Source organism: Paroedura picta, chromosome 14 (genome assembly GCF_049243985.1).
Source record: "Paroedura picta isolate Pp20150507F chromosome 14, Ppicta_v3.0, whole genome shotgun sequence".
In the NCBI taxonomy this organism is placed as follows: domain Eukaryota; kingdom Metazoa; phylum Chordata; class Lepidosauria; order Squamata; family Gekkonidae; genus Paroedura; species Paroedura picta.
In genome coordinates, this window is record NC_135382.1 from 38438193 (window position 1) to 38460149 (window position 21957).

At 49.3% G+C, this 21957-nt stretch overlaps 1 protein-coding gene and 1 long non-coding RNA gene across 2 annotated transcripts; one reads left to right on the top strand and one right to left on the bottom strand.

The window, feature by feature from the left end:
* Positions 1-118: 118 nt before the first annotated feature.
* LOC143824078 (uncharacterized) lies at positions 119-13654 on the bottom strand. The gene is made up of 3 exons (XR_013226680.1): positions 13433-13654; positions 11517-11659; positions 119-473 (listed from the first exon to the last, which is right to left on the bottom strand). It is a non-coding gene; the product is annotated as an uncharacterized LOC143824078 (long non-coding RNA).
* LOC143824075 (hepatocyte nuclear factor 4-beta-like) lies at positions 3973-21642 on the top strand. Its single transcript, XM_077310938.1, has 10 exons — positions 3973-4204; positions 8177-8348; positions 9245-9339; positions 13612-13718; positions 15309-15464; positions 16558-16645; positions 17022-17174; positions 18274-18510; positions 18841-18960; positions 20165-21642. The coding sequence occupies exons 1-10, from the start codon at positions 4087-4089 to the stop codon at positions 20299-20301; spliced, it is 1383 nt and encodes a 460-aa protein (XP_077167053.1). The 5' UTR covers positions 3973-4086; the 3' UTR covers positions 20302-21642.
* Positions 21643-21957: the final 315 nt, after the last annotated feature.

Genomic DNA, 21957 nt, shown 5'->3' on the forward strand with positions numbered 1-21957 from the left:
CGACCTGTCAATGCTCAGGGTGAATAACAGCAAGATTCCACCTGCTCAGGGCGGGTAATTCCACAGATTCCACCTGCAGCCATTTTGGTCATCTTATTTATTTATTTACCTCTCTAGGAATCGTCTTGGGGCAGCTTCCAAAAGTTAAAATTTCACGTACAAATTTCAAATACTAGTATCAAATACAACAAAACTGCCTATGCTACGAAGCAAGCCAGGCAGCCTCCTCCGTTGCTAAGCATGAGAGGGTAGAACTGCCAAGTCCTGCTTAGAAAAGTCCTGGATATTTGAAGGAAGGAGTCTGAGGAGACCAGGGACCTCAGCCGGGTACAACGGCATCTCCAGCCCGGAAGTGACATCATGCCTCTCTAGGAATCTCCTAGAGATGACTGACAACAGTTCCGGGTTTGGCAACCATGGTTCATCTTGGGTATCCTCTTACTTATTTATAAATACGTTGTCCCTCCAGGCACCTAGATTGGCAAGAGAAAAGGGAATTAAAACCATAAAGCACACAGATTAAAGCAACAGATCAATAAAACCATAACAAGAACAATGTAAGAAAAAACTAATTCCCAGGCAATAAATCCATTGCTGTCTACAAGCACGAAACCCTCAGCGAGTAAAACAAAATGGCTTCGTACAACCCGGGGAAGCATAAAAGAAGGCCGTAAAAACATCAAAAAGGAAATACGGGCCAAGGTCATAAAAATGTAACCGCTAAAAGAGGGGATAAGACTTTAATTCAAAGCCCGAGTGAAGAGAAATGGGCTTATCTTCGCATCTGAATTCTAACAGGGTAGGTGCCGGGTGGGAAGGTCAATATGTATTCAAAAGCAGACTGGATGGCGAAACCGGGTGCCCAAAATAATATAAACGGAAGACTGGAACGTCAACAGATTGTCAACGTCAACAGATTGTCAACGTCAACGGACTCTTTTCCTTGCCCCTGCCAAATATTTTTAGAAAGTGGGCGGGGCAAGGTGGGACTTTTGCCTAGTAGCCCTTTTGATTGGCCAATGGAGAATTAATTGGCTATACAGATTTCTTTTCAGAATGCTGCTTGGGTAGCAGCCCCCAAAGATGTTCACTCCTTCGGGTAGCGAAAAGCAGGGCACAAGAAACCCAGCTCTTCTTCTTCTTCTTCCTTGCTTCTCATCCGGTGCCTTTGAACAAAGCTAAATTCACATGCCCCTGCCTTCTACAGCAAACGCCGGTACCCACAGGAAACCATGATGACGATGACATGGCATCGCTCCATGGCACCCCAGTGCCTCCCTGTGAAGTCCGGGTTGGGCCCCGGTGTGCCATAAAAAGGAAGGAAAGAAGCCAAGGCACAGATATGAAAAGGTATGCTGGTGGGTGGGGTGGGGGCTTCCCGCTCTGAAGATGCAAAGTCCACACCCCAGCATTGATTTACCATTTGGCCTTCCAATCCGTGTTTAATAAAATTTTATGGCCTTGACACTTCAGAGAGGAGCGATAATGCCTGCTTGAATCAAGCTGGGTCCCAGCGTCCCTTCATGCTTTACAGCTAAGAACATTTGATTTTTTTTCGATAATGGCTTTTGGCCCCGGCTTAAAGAAAACACCAGAGACGCCAGCCACCCAGCGCGAGAGCCGTTTTGCTAGGTGAACACTGGAAATGTTTTGATGACCTCCAAATGGGATGGTAATTCGTCTCCTCACCGGGTCTAAGAGAGCATCCAAGGGGAGGTGACACCCCTGAGAGGCCAAGGCCAAATTCCAGGAACTGGGAAAATAGGAAGTACGCCCCAAATCCCGTTTCCTCCATTGAACTGCCAGTGGCAAGTCATAGGTCACCCATGTTGGGACCTTCATGAGCTGCCCTATCTCAGGACTACGCACATCTCAGCGCAAATGTGGCCTAACGCCATCCAAAATCTCTGTGAAGAATTTCAGGCACTCTCAGGACTACTAATTAATGGCTAATGGAGCTCATGTTGGCATTGCTGGAAGGCCCGGTACATAGTCCAAGGATTTTTTATTTTTTTAAAAAAAAAAAGCTTTTATCTTTCCAAGGAATCGTTTGTGCTGCACTTATTTCTCCTAAACAAAAGGAAAACGATTGCACAACTTAATTATTTTATATCTCACAGATGGCCATAAAACACAGTCAAGTGCTCCGAGGCGAAGACAGAGTTTTGACTCCATCCTCCCCCTGGGCGCCTAGCCTACAGATCCCCACTTGTACTGCCACGTGTCACCCGTTGGCCTCGATAACACGGGCCGTTTCTCCTCCCCTCTTCAATCGTCTGAAAGCAAAGGGTTGGTTCTGGCAGCTTCTGGTAATGGGTCACCCCGTTGGAGGGCTGGACGGAGGTCATGGAGCGGGGCGAGAGAGAAGACCTCACGTTGGCTTTGACGGTTCCCATTATTTGCTTTATTAAAGGATTTATTAGGTTGAAGCAAGCCTCCCTGTTAATGGGGTTGAATCAGAGTTCAGGCTGTTTGGCAGCGAGAGAAGCTGACAGTCCTCCTTTCTTGGCCCCCCAACCTGCCTTCTGGAAAAAGCACCTCCCTGATGTGTCCAGCTTTCTTTCCCTGGAAACGTGACTGAGCCTCAGGACAGGATGACACTGTGGGAAGAACAGCTTCATCATTCACTTCTCCGCCGGTGGCCTTCTTTGTTACCTCGGGCAGGAGGTGTGTGGCGGTGTGGATGCCAGATCCAAAGAGCCAAACCCCCTTGCGAGGCAGATCCAGAGCTGACTCCCTGCCCTGGTTTCCTCATAACCACGACCTCCCCCCCCCCTCTACAGGGCTCTATCACCTGCCCTCCAAAGGAGCCCTTTTCTCCAGGGAAACTGAGCTTTGTAGTCTGGAGGGGAACTGTCATTCTAATGCATCTCCAGGTCCCCCCTGGAGGCTGGCAAGCCTAACTCCCCCCCACACAAATTCACACCCCCTGTACCATTCATTCATTCATTCATTCATTCATTCATTCATTCATTCATTCATTCATTCATTCATTCATTCATATTGGTATAAATGTTTTTCCTACCCAAATGCAGAACTTTACATTTGTCCCTATTGAACTTAATTTTATTCAGTTTAGCCCACTTCTCGAGCCTATCAAGATCATCCTGTATTCTGATTCGGTCTTCGGTTGTGTTTGCTGCCTCTCCCATTTTAGCATAGTCTGCAGATTTAATAAGTATCCCCTCTAATCCTGCCACTCCTCAGAATCTACCCCTGTCCCCCAAATCTCCAGGTATTTCCCAATCCAGAGCTGGCAACCCTTTTCTGCAAGATTTATATCAGCCTTTCTCCACTTTTTTTTTTACTGTTAATAACCTCCTGAAACATTCTTCAGGCTTCGGAATACCCCAGAAGGGGTGCAATCACGCAGAATACGGTTGGGAAGCAGAGCTACCTAGGTGCCCTTCCCTTCCCACCCCCTCCAGGCCCCTCACTGGCCATTTTGGGTGTGTGTGTATGTGTGTGGGGGGGGGGGAAACAGGTTGAGATGACCATGTATGGTCCTATCACACAATAACTGTTTATCATATTTTTTAAAAAATGATAAAATTACTTAACTCCCACCTATCCGGGAAACCCTTCCAAGGCCATCAGGAACCCTCCGGATTTCTCCCGACCCTGGTTGAGAAAGTCTGCCCTAGATGTGAAATCATTTCCTCTGTGGGTCATTTTCCAGCCCCAAACGATGTCAAATATCGCAGCTCCTACCGAGAAAGAAACGTCACGAGGGCACATCAAATGCCTTGTGCTTGGTGAGAACGCCTTGCAACATCTCTGGGGCTGCACTTTTCAAAATGTTTACTCAAGGGTTGCCATAAAGCATACCCGATTGAACTGCGGATCTAATCCCCGTTGGCTTAGACCAGGCCTTATCTGCATCATATAGTCATGAGCCCGGGCACGGGACTCTGGCGGGACACAAGAGAGAGCCATAAAGAGTGGGTCGTGGCTACCCTGGGAGGGGGGGGGGAGGATTAGGTAATGATTTGTCATCCTGAAAGCTTGGGGTAGTCGAACGGGAAACCCAGCCTTTGATTGACAGCAGGGCAGTGGGGGCCCTACCCGTCTCTGTTGACAGTAATAATGAAGCTCTGTCAATCCCTAATGGACATGGGAATGCCAGATTACGCCGAGTCTCTCGACTCTTCGTACACCATGCTGGAGTTTGAAAACCTCCGCGTGCTGCCCTCGAATTCGTCAGGTGAGACGTTTCTTCTCTCTCCCCCCCCCCCCCCCGGGTCAACGTCTGTGACTTCTGCTCAAAAACTGCCCTTGCGGTGGACAAGGTGGAGCTGGGTCGAAGGGTGGAAGGTGTCACCGTTGTTGGTGGCGGTGAACTCTCGGACTTCTTTGGAGGTTGACATGGGTTGGTTTTTAAAAATATGGTGGCCCAGGGCTTTGCAGAGAAGGTGCTTCTGGGGATGGAGTTATTTCTGGCTCCACGTTTAGAGATTGGACAAATGGGATTTGCTTGGAAAGCCTCTTCCTCTCAAGTCTCCATGATTGTGCTGACAACTCAAGGCAACAAAATGGTTACCTACAAAACGGTGACCTACATCAAGAGCTATTTTATTTCAAAGCAGGTGTCCAGGGGCGCCTTTAAGACCAACAAAATTTGATTCAAGTGCATGCATGCTTCCTCAGAACACAATAAAACAGGGATTACAAGCTGACATATATAAGCAGAAGGTGTGCCGTGAATTAGTATTCACAAAGATTTTATATCACACTAGGAAGGACTCGCTTTCCTGATGCTGTGCCTCAAGGAATATATGAATTATTTTATATTCTGTGTCGCTGTCAGTTCATGATTCTGCATTATTGGTAACTGAGAATGGGAGGTTATTCTTCAGTTTCTTGAAACATGCTTCTACCGGGGAATCAACAGCTTGGACTCAAAATCTTCCTTCTTCATCCCCATTCATCCCTCATCCCTGGTCCTAAAGCTATCTTCCTAGGGACACATAGCTAGTCAGCTTTTCTTGCTCTTGTCTGCGTGTAACATAAAGACCAAACAGAAAGCCTGACAAAAAAAGAGGGGCCATTTTGTGAATACAACACCCAAGACTGGTTGGAGGTCAGGGGATTTGAGATGATACCTTCCCCGCATGGCTTCTTCCCTTTAGAAGGACAGCTTCTTTTAATGGTGTATATTTTGACCGTCTGCGATGCTACAGTTTCTGGGCAAAGAAAATGGCTACCAGCTTTCACTTAAAAATTCACCTGTGACTCAGATCACCCTCCCTCCCTCTCACAACATTTTTGAAGTGAATTCGGAAGTGTTCCTCCGAATTCTTGAATTTGTGTGTGAATTCTTGAGTGAAACATCCCATGGATTTTGGAATATAAGGGGGGGGGGAGAATTTGAATAGCATTCATTGTTATCGCAGAGAGGTTCTGCCCCTAGCTCCTTTTGGAAAAAAGAAAAGGTGCCAGGACTCATCCATAAAAGTGTTGAACAAAGTTTGAGGCCAGGGTCACCTTTAAGAGCAACAGAGTTTTATTCTTCAAGATCTCAGCTTTCACGGGCTTGCCCACTCCTCCAGGTTCTTCTGCTTCATGGCTACCCACCTGAACTTAAAAGTGCAGTGGTTCCCACCAATCCCCTCTGCCCCTGATCAGGACTGATATTCTGTGCCGGTCAGTACTGCCCTGGTTCTGAACATCCTTTTCCTTACCAAAATGAGAAGAAAGGAGAAACAATAAGGTTTTATTTTTTTAATTTGTTTACAATTTTAAAATAACTCCATCTATCACTTCTCACCCTTTTTGCTAAGCACGAATGTGCAAAATAACCCTGCCTAATATTTCATTCATTTAAAATGTTCATACTATAGAAAGAGCAGGCTCCATTTTTCCGAAAGGCGAAGGCTGTCTCAGGTTGGCATCGATCTATTTGCTGACGTGTTAATCAGTAAGCCAGCCTGCTCAGGAACTAGCTGTTTTGAAATGGCCTTGTTTGTCTTGGATAAGCATCCTCTTTGAAAAATTGTCAAAACAGCTTTGGCGGGGCTGGCTGGGGGGGGGGGGAGAATCCAACCAAGGCTTCCCAACCTGGACATGCATCCTGAGCAAAGAGGTCCAAACGGGTCCCGTCTGTCCACAGAGCTTCCCAGCTCATTACGGTAGAGAAACCACCACCACCATTTCCTACATCTAGGGGTACGTTGCCCCCAACTTGGGTGGGGCAGGAGCAGACAGGGGCAGCCCTGGTTCACACGTGGATGGTAGACTTCCAGGGTTGCTACGCAGGCGCAGACAAGGAATGGACTCAAGAAAGCGGGGTGTGCTTATTCCCCCGACGGGTACCATCTTGTCCGCCCTCCTGGGCTTCTTCTCCATCGTGTGCAGGCAGCTGAACACCTGCCCTCCTTCCTTGGTTCGTCAGACTTGCCTTGTTACAGCTTTGGCCTTCATTGGAGCTGCTTTGCCAAATGGTTCATAAACAGCCTTTCCCTGATGAGAGAACATTCCGAATTCCCCCCCCCCCCCCCAAAACCTAAAAGTTCACCCTGACCCTTCTGCAAAGCTGTGCTCCGGGGCCCCAGCTGCAATCTGACCCTGGGCCGAATGAGCCAGCGAAGCAATTAAGCCTTATCCTGGAGCTGTACTGCAAGAGAGGCGTCTTGCAAAGCGTAAGGTCTCTGCCTCTTGCTCTGTGCCTTCAGCAGAAGAGGCTGACCACCTGCCCAACGAAAAGTGTGTCCTCACCTTGTTTCCTTTCCATTGGTCAAGAGCATAGGGAAGCTCCATCATCAAAATCACCCGGATGTAGCATTTTGGATTAGATGTTACGGCAGGAGAGTTCTGTGGGTGTGGGGCTGCTGTTTTCAGCGGCATCTCTCTGTGGGTGCAGAGCTGTCATTTTCAGTTTCCTTTGCAATGTCCTGCCTCTTAAAGGGTCACCTAGCCACCTTTGCTACAGCTAAAGGCTCTGGGCCTTTGACAGCTGTCAGCTCTTGGTTAGGAAAGACCTGGGAATTTGGGGGGGGGGTAGAGGAAGGACGGCAGTGGAGCATGCCATGTGCTCATGGGTAGGAAGGTACCACAGGATGACTGGAAGCCCCTCTGGACTTTGGGCAACTGTGCCACTCTGAAAATGTTCTCTAGAGGTTAAATTTTGCCTGTCACTGGTTAACTGGAGATGCTGAGGACCGGGTCCTGGGCACATGCAAAACTTCTTCTACCTCAAAACTTCTTCTTCCCCAGAACCTATCCCTGTTTTTTAATGGCTCTGTAGGTACATGGTAAATTCTGTATTTAAAATAATTCAGCAGCCTTCCTCCAAGGTTAGTGTAATAGAAGGATCAAAGCCCCTCCCACCGAATGTTAAACCACCAATAATTCATTCTGACGTTGAAAGACGAGGCTTTGTACATATTAAAGGGCAGCGGTAGACGCACGTCCTCAAAGCACAACGGAGTTGGAAGGACAAACTTATGTCCCACAAAATTCGGTTGTAAATTCTCAATCTACATATGACATCTTCATCGCAGCCAAAACACGCGTGCATCTTGGACTGAGAGGGAGATTTTGGTGCCAGAACGTTCTGGTTGCAAATACATCGTAGAGCTACTCCTAATTTTTTGTTTTTTGTTTTACATTAGGAATTATTTTTCCTGTACCCCAAATTACCCCAAACTCATCTCCTCAGATGGCATCTGGTTGTTGTCTGTCTCTGGCTCGAACTCGAAAGGTCTGCCACCAAATTCTATGATCTGCCATAGCAACGGGCTTCCTTCCAAAAGTCAGCAAATAAATTTGGGGAATACAAGCTCCATGCTGCAGTGAAGCTCTGGAATATTGTTCCTGATGGTGGGAAGTTGCAGTTGACTTTTGACTATCCTTTAGGGCAAAGGTAGTCCACCTGTGGTCCTCCAGATGTCCATGGACTCCAATTCCCATGAGCCCCTGCCAGCAAACACTGGCAGGGGCTCATGGGAATTGTAGTCCATGTACATCTGGAGGACCACAGGTTGACTACCCCTGCTTTAGGGCTTTCAAAGGAAGAGGCAAACAGAGATGGTTTGCTCTAACCAATACTGACCACGGCCAACCCAACTTAGCTTCTGAGATAGAACAAGACCGGGCTAGCTTGGGCCATCTGGCCAGGGTGTGTTGCAGCTGACAAAGCACACAAGTTCTAATGAAATCTACCCTTTTGTTTTTGCAGAAGCCACTGCTTCCGAGTCCGTCAACGGCAGCTTGCTCGGGAACGAGATCAGCTCGCTGTGCGCCATCTGCGGAGACCGCGCCACGGGGAAACATTACGGGGCGTCCAGCTGCGACGGCTGCAAGGGCTTCTTCCGAAGGAGCGTCCGTAAGAATCATGTCTATTCGTGCAGGTGAGGCTGGGGGCTTGGAGGGGGCCCTGGGGGACCTCCAGATTGGTCAGCAGGAATGGCAGCCATCCCTACCCCGGGTTGGGGAATTCCTGGAGAGCTCGGGATGGAGGCTGGGGAGGACAGGGGCCTCCAAAGCAGCCTTTTCCCCCCGGAAGAATTGATCCCTGCTGTATGGAGGTGAGGCGTCATTCTGGGGGATTCCCAGGTTCCGCCTGGAGGTGGACATCCCTAGGGCCACCTTATTTTCAGATATCTGCCAAAGGGAGCTATGAAACTTGAAACCTGACACTGCGAAAATCTTCTTGGTCTAGGGCAGGGGTAGTCAAACTGCGGCCCTCCAGATGTCCATGGACTACAATTCCCATGAGCCCCTGCCAGCGAACGCTGGCAGGGGCTCCTGGGAATTGTAGTCCATGGACATCTGGAGGGCCGCAGTTTGACTACCCCTGGTCTAGGGTACTGGTGGACTTGAACCTAGCTTGTTGAGGGAGGTTCCTGCATTTTCTCATGGGGGTGGAGCCAGAGTAGCTACCAACATATACGCGGGGAAGAACAATAACAGATTCCCGCCAGCGTACGCCAATTGGTCAATTTCGACTCAAACCAATTGGATCCGGCAGACTCGGGATCCAGCCACACAATGGCCAATGGCAAGAGCAGGATTATGATCCTACCCCGGACCGGAACGGTCCCACTGCAGGCTGCTGTGAGGAGGTCTGGTCTGGGATAGAACTGGGGTCACAGGGAGAGTGGGTGATAGTAGTTGCAGCTGTGAACTTCCCTGCAGTGTGCACGGGGTTGGACTAGATGACCCTCGGGCTCCCGTTCAGCCCTGCATTTCCGTGTTTGATTCGTCCGGGGGAAGCGTTCAAGGCTTCACCTCCATCCTTGTGCAGGTTCAGCCGACAGTGCGTGATCGACAAGGACAAAAGGAACCAGTGCCGTTACTGCCGGCTGAAGAAATGCTTCCGGGCAGGAATGAAGAAAGAAGGTAGGGGTCCGCTCCCTGCTCCCCCCCTGAGCCTGGGTCCCGGGGGTCCTCGCATCCTGGCTTTGCAACCGGGTGCCGGCCACTGCCGCGGGCCGAGCGTGGAGATGAGTCATGCTGCAATGCCACATCGGCAGATTCCTCGGCCGCTCCGTTTACGGGGGCACTGCTGAGTCACGCCGACGTGGAGCCGGCTTCATTCCTGCTCAGGGGTTTTTAGGCCACCGAAAACAGCTCAGCCATCAGGGTTGCCAACTCCAAGTTGGGAAATTCCTGGAGATTGGGGGGCGGAGCCTGGGGAAGGACCCCAACACAGCAGAGGGCCTTTGAGTCCATCCTCCAAAACAGCTACTTCCTCCAGGACAAAGCAGCAGGACAAAGTTCGAGACCAGAGGTTGCTTTGTGTGCATGCACACTTTCACCCCATCAGCTGGAATTGGGGGAGATCTCCAGGCCACACCTGGTGGTTGGCAGGCCTAACAATCCCGGGACAGGGGAGGGAATGCCTCGGGAAACCCACGTACTTTGCCTCGAGCCCCACAAGGGGGGAAAGGCGGCACGCAAATAAGAGTCAAACCCTTGTCTTATTTATTGTACGGCATTTGTCTAGAAGAAGGGGTGGTTTTTATGCCCTGCTTCTCTCTTCCCGAAGGAGTCTCAAAGCAGCTTACAGTCGCCTTCCCTTTCCTCTCCCCACAACAGACACCCTGGGAGGGAGGGAGGGAGGTGGGGCTGAGGGAGCTCTGACAGGACAGCCGGGATGACTAGCTGAAGGTCAACCAACTGGCTGCATGTCGAGGAGCGGGGAATCAAACCCATTTTGCTAGATTAGAAGCCGTCACTCTTAACCATTACACCCCATTGGCCAGTCAAGCAAGTAAGGTTCGGAGGTGGCTTGCCATGGCCTGCCTCTGTGTCATCCACCCTCCATCCATCCATCCATCCATCCATCCATCCATCCATCCATCCATCCATCCATCCATCCATCCATCCATCCATCCATCCATTTATTTATTTATTTATTTATTTATTTATTTATTTATTTATTTATTTATTTATACCCCACCTCTCGCGATGATGGCACCTCGAGGCGGCTTACAAGGGAAAGCCATAACACTTTCCCATTAAAACAACAGTCCCATTAAAACAACAGTAATCACAATATGATGACCCCTCGTGTTCCTTGGATGATCAACCTTGGAGGTCTCCCAACCAAATACTAGGCAGGGCCTGCCCTTTTTCGCTTCTGAGATCTGAAGGGATCAGCCTTAACTGGGCTATCCGGGTCAGGGCAGTCAAACCCTCTTCCGACCCCAGGGCCCGTGGGCCACGAGCAACGGAGCACGTGCTTCGGAAGTAAACAGAGTTATCTGCGGGAGTCAAGCCACGCAACACCCACCCACCCACTCCGGCCTCCAACCACCGGCCCCTCCAAGCGGCCAGGGGGTGGGGGGAGGGTTTGCAATCCCCTCCCCAAACTGTGACTGTTTACAAAGGCCTGTTGACCGAGGATCAGGGGCACGTGCCCAAGCAAAGTTTTGGGAAGTTACTGATTTGCTGCCTTTGACGCAGATGCGGCATCGGCTGAGACATTTATTGATTTCTCTCTCCTCGCCGTGTGTCCCCCCCCCCTCCCGCACATGCTGCTTTGCCTGCAGAAAAGGCAAGAGGCTCAGGGGAATCAGAGCCGCCAGCTGGCTGGATTTTGGGCTGCTTGCTGGGGTGTCAGGGAGTCACCCCCAGATGGCTCCTCTCAAGAAGAAAGTATCCCACTTTTACAGCCGCAGAGAGCATTCTCCCTGCAGAACACGGTGACTGGGGAGGGCAGAGTCGATAACCACCTACCCCTCAGAGGTCCCTCCCTAAGCTCCATCCCTGCCCCCGAATCTCCAAATATTTCCCCACCTTGAACTGGCCATCTTACATCCGAAGCAGGATGGCAAATACAGTCCTGTTGATCCAAGGATTTAGAGATGGGAGGTGCCTGGAAGTTCCTGCCAAGGAGCCTGCACTCCCTGAAACAAAGGCAAACCATCCCAGCAGGAAAGAGGCTTGTTTTGATGCCCAGTTCCCACCTACCTCTCCCTACCCCCAGTCGGGTCTATTCCACAGGCTGGGACAACGGTCACCTGTAATCTTCCTTTGCAGTCCAGGTATGGGACTCGGAGCCTCTGACTCACCTGAAGCCCCAGGTTCTTTCCTGGTCTTCTCGGTGTAGCAGTGCATCTGCTTGCAATAGGCAAAATCCAAATGGGATTTTTTCCATTCCCAGAAACTGCCGGGGCAGCCGGGCTCTTGCTTATGAACTGAGTCACCGGCCGCTCTGCAAAAAAAGGAATCAAATTGTATCACAGAGGTAATTGTGGGGAAGGTGTTGCCTCATTCTAGGGCTCCCGACCTTCACACAAGGGCTAGAGGTCTCCTGGATTTGCAAGTCATCTTCAGATCAGTTCCCCTGGAGAAAATGGCGGCTTGGGAAGGCGGGCTGTATGGCGGTATGCCGTAATGAGGCTCCTCCCACCACCCTCCCAAGACTCCACCCCCAAACCTCCAGCCATCAGCCAGTTGGCAAGGAGCACAGGGTACAATGGAGAAAGGTTCTGCTCCCAGCAGTTTCCATTCTTCCTCACATCCCACCTGGTTCTCTGCAGGGGTTCAGAAAGTCGCCCCAGCCCTGCAAGGTGGACTAAGCTGCAAAAAGGAAGCAAATGATACTTTGTGTGTGGATTTGAACTCAAATCTTCCCTAGCCCACGGACACCACGGCAGACACCAAACTGGCCGTCTTCGAAGAAATAATATGCCCCATCAATAAAGTTTAAGGGAAATTGCCCTGATGGGAAACTGGGGAGGAGCACAATTCACTACCCACTCACGACTTAATTTGAGCATTGATCAAATATTAACTCTCCAGGGTGGGGCAAGGGCATTTCTCCTGAGGTTTCTGTTGCGATAACGCTGAAATCATCAAGAAAATGCCACACGGTGCAGTCCAGCGAAATGAGAAAGCTCTGCAATTCAAGCTATAAATGCCCTTGGGAACAATTCACACGAGATTCCAACAGGAGCATTAAGAAAGCCCAAGCTCAATGGGGCAGGTGTTTCATTTGGGGTTTGTGGAGGGGCACGAGACACCAGTCCTTTCTGAATTGGCTTGATTTCTTGGCCTCAATTTTTAAAACTATTTTGAACAACATCTCCTGCCTTTTGGCGGTTGTGGCTGTTGCGGGTTTTCCAGGCTGTGTGGTTGTGGCCTGGTAGTTCTAGTCTCTGACACTTCACCAGTAACTGTGCCTGGCATCTTCAGAGGCAGGACATGGGAAGATAGGAACCTCTCTGTGCCAAAGTGTGGAGTGTGTGAACAGTTGCTAGAGGTTTTATTTCATTCTTGGTGTGCGTGTGTAACACGACACATTCTTGTGTTATCTAGGAGACTCTCAGGGAATGGACGGGAACTAGGAAACGTTTTTCCTGTGTCTGAGTGGAGTTCATTAGCAAGTCCATTAGGAAGTGGTTTTTCTCTGTCTGGTAGAGTTCATTAGAAAGTCCAATAGTCAAGGCCTTGTCTGTCTTATCTGATGAACCATTGTGAGGTGTTTTTAGCGTCCCGTGGTCTTTTATTTTGGTGTTTTAAGGGCTGCTAGCTGGATTTTATTGATTTTCGACTCTCTTCTGTTTTTTGTTGTAACTGCATGGGTGTTTGTGAATTCCAATGGCCTCCCTGTATATCCTAACATAGTAGCTGTTGGCGTTGTCCAATATTTGTGTCTCCAAATAGGATTCTATACCTTTATTTGAGTGCCTATATATAATTACCCACTTATTGTGCCAATTTAAACAATGATGCCGCTGCTTATTGTATTGCATTTAAAGTGGCACAAAGACTCTGCGTCAAGAACAACATTTTCTTCTCTACTCCGAGAGAAACCAGCAGCTACCCCCAGACCTTATTCAGAGAAGTTCCACTAATCACATTGCAATAATTGAAAGACTAAATCGAAGGACATCAGTTAAACTTCCCAATTTCCCAGACAAAGAAACAGATACAACTAGCCATGAGCTCCAAATAACCTTCTGTAGGAAAGCCACTCACCTACCTTAAAACTGCAAAAGGGATCTTCACGAATCAGCAGTCTTGTTTGACTCGACCTGGAAGCTCGGTAGGAATTTATCTAAACCTTGGAGAGGAGGGTGCCAGTCATCCCCCTGGACAGTTGAGGGCTAGCCAAGAGAGCACCGGCTGGACCCATAATTCTCTTCCTGTCTCTCCTGCAAGCTGTACAGAACGAGCGGGACAGAATCAGCATCCGCCGAAGCAGCTATGAAGACAATGGGGCTTTGTCGATCACGGTGTTGACCCAGGCGGAAGCAATGGCCCAGCAGGTGAGAAGCTGTTTTCACTCTTTGCCTTCTTAGGAGCGACTGTAAACAACAGAGGGTTGAAACTCAAGCTAAGGTCCATGTCTCATCAAAGGCCTAGGAGATTAGGCCTCAACAATACGGAGCTCTCCCCACTCCGCCAAAATCCCTAGATATAGAAAGCTAGAGTGTCAGGGAAAAGATAAGGACATATCCCTGATCTGCTAGATTTCTGTGCATGGGGAGTTGAATGGAGAAGCATTCAGGCATGCAAGTCCCCACAAAACAGCCAAAGATACAGGCTCCTCTCCCGCCTCTCCCTGATGTTTGTAAGAATTTGGGCTGCCACCTCCAGGGTGTTAAATTCCTGGAGATTTGGGGATGGAGCGGGGGGGGGAGGGTGTTGTCAGAACAAGGGGAGGGACATCAGTAAGGTTTAATGCCAAAGGAGATCAGTTGGAAATATGGGAGATTGCCAGGTCCCACCTGGAGACTGGCTACTAGAAGCATTAATGACTTTTCTGCCACAGACAGAGGTTACATTTTAAACAACCGCAGAATGAAAGTGATTCTGGCGTCCTCGTTTTCTAATTCACTGTGAATTTCCTTGACTGTTGAGTACGCTTGTGATATTTTGGCTTTATATGCTGAGTGGTTTGGATTTTTTAAGCTCAGGCACAAATTTCTGGATAACTGCAATTATGTATAGAAGAAATTAGGTATATAAGTCAAATCTCCAAAGGCCTGTTTCAGCCAAGGTGGATTGAGTTGCAGGTTGCAAACAAAATCATTTCCGGCTTTGGCTTCCACCCACACTGTCGTTAAAAGAGTTATCATCTAATGCCACCTTCTGGTCAAAGGGGACATTCGCCATGCTGTGAATAGAACCTGGGCAGTGTTTGAATTTGCAAGATCTGAATTTTGCAGGGCTGATGAGAAGAAAAAGAATTGCCTGCAGGGGGCATTGGAGGAGATGTGTCTTCTTTAGTATAGTTTGAGTAAGAAACTCAAATGGGAAAGGGTTTTTCAAATGCTCTCCTTCAGCATCCTGATTAGCTCTTTGGAGACGTCGTGCTCCTTTGAGCATATTCCTCCCAGCTTGCCTCTGGAACAGAATGACTGCAAAACGCAGTTAGAACACGTAAGATAGGTCTCTCTTCCTCCCTCTTTCCATACAAGCTTGGTGTAGTGGTTAGGAGCGGCAGGTTTGATTCCCCGCTCCTCCACATACAGCCAGGTGGGCGACCTTGGGCTTGTCACAGTCCTGATAGTTCTATTCTCACAGAGCAATCCTGTCAGGGCTCTCAGCCCCGCCTACCTCACAGGATTGTGGGGAGAGGAAGTGAAGACTATTGTTTTGAGACTTCGTTGGGTAGTGAAAAGCAGGGTACAAAAGCCAAGTCTTCTTCTTCTTCGTCGTCAAGGTTGTTTCTCTTCTTAATAAAACAATTTTATTCTTCTATACGGCCGGGTGCTTCGCCCCTCTCTTGCAACTCTGCCAACAGGCAGCTTATCAGACCCATTTAAGGAGGGGATAAAAAGATAAAAAGGGGAAGATGCATTGTGATGAGGGGGCCTCTCTCAGTCAAGCACACACAACCTCTTTGCTTGCAGTATTCGGCTCTCCGCCCGGTGCACAGTGCCGACATCGCCATGAAGAAGATCGCAACCATCAATGATGTGTGCGAATCCATGAAGCAGCAGCTCCTGGTCCTGGTCGAGTGGGCAAAATACATCCCAGCATTCTGTGAGCTTCCTCTGGACGACCAGGTATGAAACATGGGCACCTGCACTCAGGTGGGCTTTGCATCCATGCTTTGGGAGCCAGTTTGCAAAAGAAGCGAGCGCATTCGTAGAAGCAGAGATCCCGAGTCCAAAGATATAAATGTGAATGAATGAATGAATGAATGAATGAATTAATTAATGAATTAATGAATGTATGAATGAGAGTTGCCAACCTCCAGGTAGATGCCAAGAACGAATGGACCCGTCAGTTGTGTGAAGCCAAGCTTAGAAAGAAACAGGCATAGGTGAAAAACTTTTTCTTCTTTATTCAAGTTGAGCCAGAATGGAGCCCGGATACACAAGCTGTTTCCAACTCAAAATTTGCATCAGCGGCTCACAACTAAATTCTTAACATATATTCAAATGTTCTCATTTTCTGGAAGATTCTCTGATGTGTATTTTTTTAAGCTTTGCTAATAAAATGAGCAGAAATTGACAGATAGCTCCCCCCCCCCCATTGCTTAAGAGTCCACGGCTGCTTTGATATTTGGGAAATTAGCAGGAATTGAACCTGGGACCTTCTACCGAGCCATGGCTTCTCCTCAGTATGGAGGCATGAAGCTGCCTCATGCCAAAGCAAACCCACAGTCCATCCTGGTCAGTCTTGTCTACTCAGAGTAGCAGCTGCTTTTCGGAATCCCAGGCAGAGAAAGGGCTTTCACATCAACGGCCACCTAGTCCTTTTGACTGGCCGTGCCAGGGATTGAACTTGGGACCTTTTGCATGCCAAGCAGATGCTCTACCACTGAGCCACAGCTACAGCCAGGGAGAGGGAGTCTTCCGGAGTCACTGCAAAAGGCAGTGAAAGCAGAAGGCACTAAATGCTAGTAGTGCAGGGGTGGGCAAACTGTGGGCCCTCCAGACGTCCGTGAACTACAATTCCCATGAGCCCTTGCCAGCTGGGAACTGTAGTCTACGGACATCTGGAAGGCCACGTTTTGCCCACCCCTTTAGTGGTGAATCATTTTTTCATTCACAGCAGTTCTAGCGAGAGTTCCAATGAAAGCCATTTGTAAAAGGGACTGCATGGTCTGGTATACAAAGGAGCTGATTCTGTGCTCTCTCTTATAATCCGCAGGTTGCCTTGCTAAGAGCCCATGCCGGGGAGCACTTGCTGTTGGGAGTGGCAAAACGGTCTATACCGTACACCGATTTTCTGTTATTAGGTAATGTCGTTCATTCCTATCCCTTGGGCTTTTGCAACAGGTTCTTCCCAGATCTTCTACTGAGAGATAGCTTGGTGTGTTGTCAAGAGCAGCAGCTTCTAATCTGGCAAGCTTGGTTTGATTCCCTGCTCCTCCTCATGCAGCCAGCTGGGTGACCTTGGGCTAGTCACAGCCCTGATAAAGCTGTTCTTACAGAGTAGGAATATCAGGGCTCTCTCAGCCCCACCCGAGGGTGCGTATTGTGGGGAGAGGCTTTGTTGGTCTTAAAGGTGCAACTGGACTCCGATTTGATTGACCTCCAACAAAAGTCAGCCTGATTGTTGTTCTTATTTAAGTGAAAGCCCCACGGACGAATATTTGTCTCTCTCTTCTCCAGGAAATGACTTCATCATCCCCATGCAGTGTCCAGAGCTGGAAATTGCTCGAGTGGCCATTCGGATCCTGGACGAACTGGTGAAGCCCTTGCGAGAAATCCAGATTGACGAAAACGAATACGCATGCCTCAAAGCTATTATATTCTTCGACCCAGGTACGGTTCGTTGACAGATCTTGGAAAACTATACTTGGAAATGATGGGGAATTGGAATGGCTTAGAAGCCAACAGCACATCTCCTGGACCTCCTGCATCGGAAACTCCCCCCAGGAGTTACTGGATGTCTCTTATTGTTTATCCATGTTTATCTCTGACTTCTCCCACGTTTATTAGCCTGGCTTCTCCTCCCCTCTCCCCCTTCTTCCTGTGATCTGCCACACAGTAGGCTTTATACTGGAAGATCTCTGGAGGCAGGGGCCTTGCAAAAAATTAACTCCATGTACATTGATGGTTCTGCTTGTAAGACTGTTCAATGGTTGACCCATGATGTGTGAATCGGCATTCAATTTGAGCTATTGTAATTAGAAGAAGAAGAAGAAGAGTTAGTTCTTATATGCCGCTTTTCCCTACCCGAAGGAGGCTCAAAGCGGCTTACAGTCGCCTCCCCTTTCCTCTCCCCTAATGCACAGTCCTAATTGCAGTAAGCAGTTCCTTAAAAGCACGGATAAAGTCTATGCAACTCTGCAGCACGGGAATACTCAGCATGGTATAGTGGTTAAGAGAGGACGTCTCTAATCTGGAGAACCAGGTTTGATTCCCTACTCCCCCACATGCAGCCAGCCAAGTGACCTTGGGCTAGTTACAGTTCTCTCAGGGCTGTTCTTGCACAGCAGTTCTATTAGAGGTCTCTCTGTTCCCCCTGCCTTGCAGGCTGTGTGTTGTGGGGAGAGGAAGGGAAAGGGGTTTATAAGCCACTTTGGGAATCCTTTGGGTAGTGAAAAGTGGAATATACAAAACCAGCTGTTTTCCTTCCGGTGGGAAACACATTGTGTGAATACACTCGGGGGGGGGGGTTCAAAGCAAGAGACATCCAGTGGTGGTTTGCCATTGGTTACCTCCGCAAAGGCTTTGGAGGTCTCCCATCCAAGTGTCAACCAGGGCCAACTGTGACGTCCTGCATACTGCAGGGGGTTGGACCAGATGACCCCAGAGGTCCCTTCCAACTCTATGATTCTGTGATTCTAATAAGCTTCCGAGATCGGGCTCCCCCAGGGAAACAGACCTCACCGCGACCCCCATTTCATTTCCCTCCCAGACTGCAAAGGCCTCAGTGAGTCGGGGAAGGTGAAGAACATGCGTTTCCAAGTGCAGGTGAACCTGGAAGATTACATTAACGACCGGCAGTACGATTCCCGGGGGCGATTCAGTGACATCCTCCTCCTCCTGCCGCCCCTCCAAAGCATCACCTGGCAGATGATCGAGCAGGTCCAGTTTGTGAAGCTCTTTGGAATGGCCCGGATCGACAGCTTGCTGCAGGAAATGCTCCTGGGAGGTTCGGAATTAGAGAGGGGGGCGGGCGGGCGGGTGGGGTCTGCATGCGCCTTCCTTCCCTCGTCAGTCTTGGAAAATGTAGGCCACGATGCTCTGGGTTGGAGCCAGAAAATGGGATCTGCTTGTTCTAGTTTTGCACAAACTGCAGGCAAAGCAGTGGAGGGAGAAGAAAATGGAATTCTCAAGGCTCAGAGTGCACAAAAGAAGATCAACAGAGGGGCCTGCCGCAGCATGCCGCGTTACAATAAAACGTAATCACAGTGGGATCGAAGTGGCAATCATATTTGAGGAATGCTGGCTAAACGTCTCCTTTTTTTCTCTTTTCTGGTAGGAACCACCATGGAGGTTCCACAGTACCAATCAGGGCCTCCCAGCCTTAGCGTGGAGCCTCTTCCTGGCCATATCGTGTTACCCAGCAACATCGGCTCCGTCATTCACACCGTCTCCGTGCGTGGGTATCCAATATCCTCTCCTCGTCCCAATGGGAATTGGTCAGAATGCTGGCCAAGGGGGAGCTTTATTTAAAAGACGAATAGTCAGGATTTTTAATTTGCTCTTGAAAATGAGATTTCTCCACCCCCCCCCCACCCCCAAAGTTATATAAATTGCAACATGCTGGAAATATTCTGATCTCGATGACCAGTGCAAAATATGCCAGAGGTTCGAAGGGGTGTGTGTACTGAATGGTCACCTTCAGCCCTGATGCCTGGAAAGCAATGCACATCTTCTGCATTTTGAAACCGAATTATTCGGAAGTGACTGGGCCCAGTGTGTGGGGAGCAGGCTGCTGCTGGAGTCTTCCTGTTTTGGGGCTTCCTAGATGCAGCTGGTTGGCCACCATGGGAACAAAATACTGGACGTCAATAAGCCTATGGGCTGATCCAGCAGGGCTCTGCTTATGTTTCTCTGCAGAGGCTTGAAAGAACTAAGAACATAAGAGAAACCATCCCCCCCCCCTTTCATGTTAGTATGAGACCCAAACCTCTACCCACAGTGTGATGTGCGAAAGGCAAAGATAATAAGAAACGATGCAAGATCGGAAAACGTGGTGGTAGTTGTGCCATAGGCTCCACAAGAGTCGGGCTTGACTGAATGGCTAACATCATCATCGAGAACATAAGAGAAGCCATGTGGGATCAGGCCAAAGGCCCATCGAGTCCATACTCTGTGTCAAACAGTGGCCAAAACCCAGGGGCCATCAGGAGCTCCACCAGCAGGGCCAGAACTCCAGAAGCCTTCCCACCTTGCCCCCAACCCACACCCCAGCACCAAGAGTACGGAGCATCCCTGCCCAAAAGATTTCCATCTCTAAGAATGTAAGGGAATGCTTGTGGGATCAAGTCAATGACCCATCTAGTCTAGAGGCCAAAACCCAGGGGGCATCAGGAGGACCACCAGCAGGGCTAGAATTCCTTTCCATTTGTGCAGGGGAAAGGCGGGGAGGAGTACATTCTGAGGTCCAACCTGGAATCCTCTTTTCCCTGGGAGCAGATGTCTCATTGTCTTGCTGAAAACTGCAACCTGGACCATTTTTCCATCCTCCTTAGGGAAGTCCCTGATTCCAGCCATTCTATAGTATGTCACGAACAGGCAAAGATAAGCAATGTCCCTCAGCTGCAGAATGCGAATACTGACTTTCCCCTCTTCTCCCACAGCTTCACCTTCCACATCCCTCCCTTCGCCTTCCACCAGTACCGGAAGTGAAGATTACAAGCTAGGCCCAAGCCACGGCTCTGAGGCAACTCCGGTGCTTTTGCCGCAGGCCATTATCCCCAAGCAGGAGATTCTATAAGCAGCGACCCACGGAAGCCCACCACAAGCATACCAATTCCTGTCTCCGAAATCCAGCCCGCCTCGGTCTCAAACTGGCAGAACCAGACTTATCGGGGCTCTTCTCTGGCCCCTGACAAAACGGTGGCATTCAGCAAATACCTAAGGACTTTTCTAACGTGTTCTATGTTGTCGTCGGTGGCCCATCCGCAGAACTGTGTGGCAAACAGGGCAGGAGATTCCTCCTAACAGCATCTTGACTAAGCCGGTTGCTTCTCTGTTGTCTAAATCTGAGGTCAATTTTCCCTCGTCCTCCAAACTTTGCCCACTAACTGACAGGGCTTAGAATACTCACATGTCCAAAGAAGTCCAACCAAAGAACAAAAAGGACGCAGAGGGTTGTGGGTCATCAATAGGCCTCACCATGTCCTCCGCATGACTCAGTCCACCAGCTGGAAGGAGCCCAAGGATTGACCATAGATATTCCAACAAAAGAGAGATGTATGCATCCCCACGGTTGCATCTCTCCAGAGCCTGATGCCAACATTATGTACCGTAAGACCAAAGTCCAGGTGGTCTTCCTTTATGCTCAAAATATTCGATTTAGCGCTGACAAAGGCCCATTATGCACGGCCGCCGAAACGGCGATTTCGGGTCACATGGAAAACGTGGAGGGGGAAGAAGCGAAGCAAACCGCTTATGCACGGGACAGGACGCAACGGCGGCAAAACCCAGAGTAACCGATTATGCACGCGGCGACCCCGGCACCGCTTCTGGTTGCACCCCGGTCCCCCAGAAGCTGCGCTTTCTTCCGCGTTTTGCTAACGCGGCTTTTTCGGCAGCATGCACCGAATCTGCGGTCGGTTACAGCTGGCACCGTGCGTTATTGGTGATTTTAGTCACCGCTATCCCCCCCCCCCCCGTGCATAATGAGCCATAGCGGAGACACAAAGAGAGACACATTAAGGGGCCTAAGTGGCATTTCTGAGCAATGTGCAGATCTCATTTGAGAGTACTCTGCATCAAAGATGGGCAGTGAGCAGCCTGTTTTTCTGTTCAACATTCAAGTACAAGCCCATCTGCTGTGTAGTTGTCAAAACAGAATATGAGACCGCTTTGGAGATAATCCAAGAGAGAGTAAAGGGGGTGGGGAGGTTTGTTCCACACAGATTAAACACAAAAATGGGACTTGGGTACATCTGCCGCCAATTCTTGTGACAGACTGCTTTCTTTTCCTTTTTTTTTTTTAAATCGGGGTTAGGACTGATCCCAGTTGCCTCACCAGTCTGAAAGCTGGTCAATGTTGGTACGCAAAATGTTTGCAGTAAATAAACTCAAAAGGCATCTTGGGCTAAATATCTGATTAACGTCTTGCTATCTGCACTGTTTGCCAGTGGCCGGTTCAAGCTCTTCAAGGTGACATGGCACAGGGGTGCTCACACAAATTCTATTTAATTCGTTTGCACCCATCTTTCCCCCTCAAGCACAGCGTACATCTCAGGAGCGTTTCAACAGCAAAATGAAACATTGAAAGAATAAGGCCCTCCGTTAAGGGAGATCCAACTGGGCTTAGACTGAATTCGGACTCTTGGGCCAACAAAGTGTCTTGCCTACTCAGATGAGCAGCGATTCTCCAGGGCAGGGGAAGTCAAACTGCTGCATTCCAGATGTCCATGGA

Coding starts and splice junctions, on each gene's coding strand:
- LOC143824075 (XM_077310938.1), top strand. CDS start 4,087: ATGAAGCTCTGTCAATCCCTAATGGACATGGGAATGCCAGATTACGCC. Junction 13,719..15,308: donor CGGAAGCAATGGCCCAGCAG/GTGAGAAGCTGT, acceptor CTTTGCTTGCAG/TATTCGGCTCTCCGCCCGGT. Junction 18,511..18,840: donor GCAGGAAATGCTCCTGGGAG/GTTCGGAATTAG, acceptor CTTTTCTGGTAG/GAACCACCATGGAGGTTCCA.